This window comes from Penaeus chinensis, chromosome 6 (assembly GCF_019202785.1).
Source record: "Penaeus chinensis breed Huanghai No. 1 chromosome 6, ASM1920278v2, whole genome shotgun sequence".
NCBI classification, from domain to species: Eukaryota; Metazoa; Arthropoda; class Malacostraca; order Decapoda; family Penaeidae; genus Penaeus; species Penaeus chinensis.
In genome coordinates, this window is record NC_061824.1 from 37,962,304 (window position 1) to 37,964,803 (window position 2,500).

The 2,500-nt window shown below is 40.4% G+C and overlaps 1 protein-coding gene across 1 annotated transcript in view; it reads left to right on the forward strand.

The window, feature by feature from the left end:
- The first annotated feature begins 1,978 nt into the window (after positions 1–1,978).
- Positions 1,979–2,500, forward strand: part of LOC125026519 — a 12,643-nt gene continuing 12,121 nt past the window's right edge. The window contains exon 1 of the mRNA XM_047615010.1: positions 1,979–2,079. Coding sequence (XP_047470966.1) covers position 2,079 — 1 coding nt within the window. The 5' untranslated portion in view covers positions 1,979–2,078. The remainder of the gene's footprint in view (positions 2,080–2,500) is intronic.

The window sequence follows — 2,500 nt, forward strand, 5'->3', positions numbered from 1 at the left end:
GTGAGGTTGGTAAGGATAGAATTGTAAGGTGGAGAAGGAGTATGGTGATGATTGTGTTGGTGATGGTGAAAATAAATGATAATGATGGTGATATATGATGGTACTCGTAGTGAAAGTTAACATTAAGATAAGGATGATGATAAAGATAAGGGTAAAGATACATCAGTGGTGTGATAATGATAGTAATGATGATAATCATGATAAAGATGATGATCATAATAATAATGATAATAACAGAAATCAAAATAATCGTAATAATGTTAATGATAATCACATTCATGATGATGATAATGATAATCACGTTAATGATAATAATGATGATGATAATCACGTTAATGATAATAATGATGATGATAATCAAGTTAATGATAATAATGATCATAATATTAACAATGGTACTACTACTATTGATAACAATGGCAATAACATTGATAATAACAATAATGCTAACATCAATAACAGTAACAGCATTACTAATATGATGATGACAAAAGTAATAATAATCAAAATAATAAATAAAAATAATAAAAATAATCAATAAACAAAACACAAAGACTTCTTTTTTTTTCCTTCAATCTTTTCTTTTCTCTCTTTTTTTTTAAAGATTTTCACAAGACGTTTATTATGGGGCTGATGTTGAGTGCGACGAAAGATGGGAAAATGAGAGAATGAAAGAATGAGATGATGCTGGAGGGGGGAGGGGGGTGGAGATGGGGAGGGGGGGAGGGGGTGGAGATGGGGAGGGGGGAGGGGGTGGAGATGGGGAGAGGGCAGGGGGGTGGAGATGGGGAGATGGGGAGGGGGTGGAGATGGGGAGAGGGGAGGGGGTGGAGATGGGGAGGGGCAGGGGGGAGGAGATGGGGAGAGGGGAGGGGGTGGAGATGGGGAGAAGGGAGGGGGAGAGTAAGGGAGGGAGAGGGAGGGAAGGGGCGGGGAGGAGAGAGTAAGGGAGGGGAGGGGAGAGGAAAAGGAGGGGAGAGGAGGGGAGGGAGAGGAAGGGGAGGAGAGAGTAAGGGAGATTAGGGGACGGGGGGGGGGGGAGGAGAGGGGAGGGAAGGGAGGGTGGATGATGTGGGAGAAGAGGAAGGGGTGAGGAGCGAGGGGAGACGGGGGGGGGGGGGGGGGGAGAAAGGCGATCTTGTTTCGGTTAAGAATGTTTTTTTGTTGTTGTTTTTTTTGTATCTCGGCATTCTGTAAGTCTGGTCTGTAGGTCTATACACACACACATGCACACACACACACACACACACACACAAACACAAACACACATACACACACATACACTCATATACACACAAACACACACACACACACACACAAACACACAAACAAACACAAACACACGCACACACACAAATAGAGACGCAAACAAAGTCACACACAATAATGATGGCAATAAACTGTTAATGATATTGATATCATCCTCATTATCATTATCATAATTATCCTTTTCGGTAGTATTATCATCATTATGGTTAGTATCATTATCATTATCATTACCATTGCTATCGTTATAATTTTATCATTATCATCATCATTTTCGTTATCATCATTATTATCTTCATTAACTTTACTATTATTATCATCGTTATCGTCATTATCATAATCGTTATCATTACTACTATTATCATAATGATTATTGTCATCACTAATTATTATCATTATCAATATTATTATCATGATAATGATGATAAAATAATAATGAGAGAGAGAGAGAGAGAGAGAGAGAGAGAGAGAGAGAGAGAGAGAGAGAGAGAGAGAGAGAGAAGACAGACAGACAGAGACAGAGAGACAGACAGACAGACAGACAGACAGACATACAGACAGACAGACAGACAGACAGACCAACAAATATAAAGAAAGCCACCCTTCCATCCGAACAAACAAACGGAAAGGAAAAAACAAAACAATCTCACGGTCGCTCCACACTGTGAGCGTACACACCCCGTGAGCATGGCCTGAGCCGTGTCCTCTCGCACCGCCTGTTAACAGTACGTGAGCAGACGTTGGCGTGTGCAAACCGCCTAGCAGAGCTCCCGTTGTACAGGATTTCAGCACCTGTTTGTTTTCTAAGCAATAGTGAGTACAGTGGTGTGCCTTTCGGTGTTCTTTTGTTATGCTGGAAATTGTGTTTTTGATTTTGGTTTTGTTTTCCGTTTTGTGTGTTTTATTGAAAGAGGGAGGAAGCGAGAGAGGCGGAGAGATAAAGAGAGAGAGATAAGACAGGTAGAGCCGATTTAGAAAGAGAGGGAAGGGGAACAGAAGATCGTTTCGTTTTTTGTTTTTGTTCTGTTTCTGTTTTATTAAGGTTTGTGGGAGTTGTGAATGAGATATTGAATCTTGTTTCTAGTGTTGGAGTTGTGGTCCGCGGTTAATGTGGTGTTTGTGGTTAATTATTGTCCTTCGTGTGTTTTTTCTCTCTGTTTTTCTTTTCATTCGGTTCTGAACTGAATAACGTGGAAAGCAAACGATAAGATATTGGCAATATTGTAATAAAGAA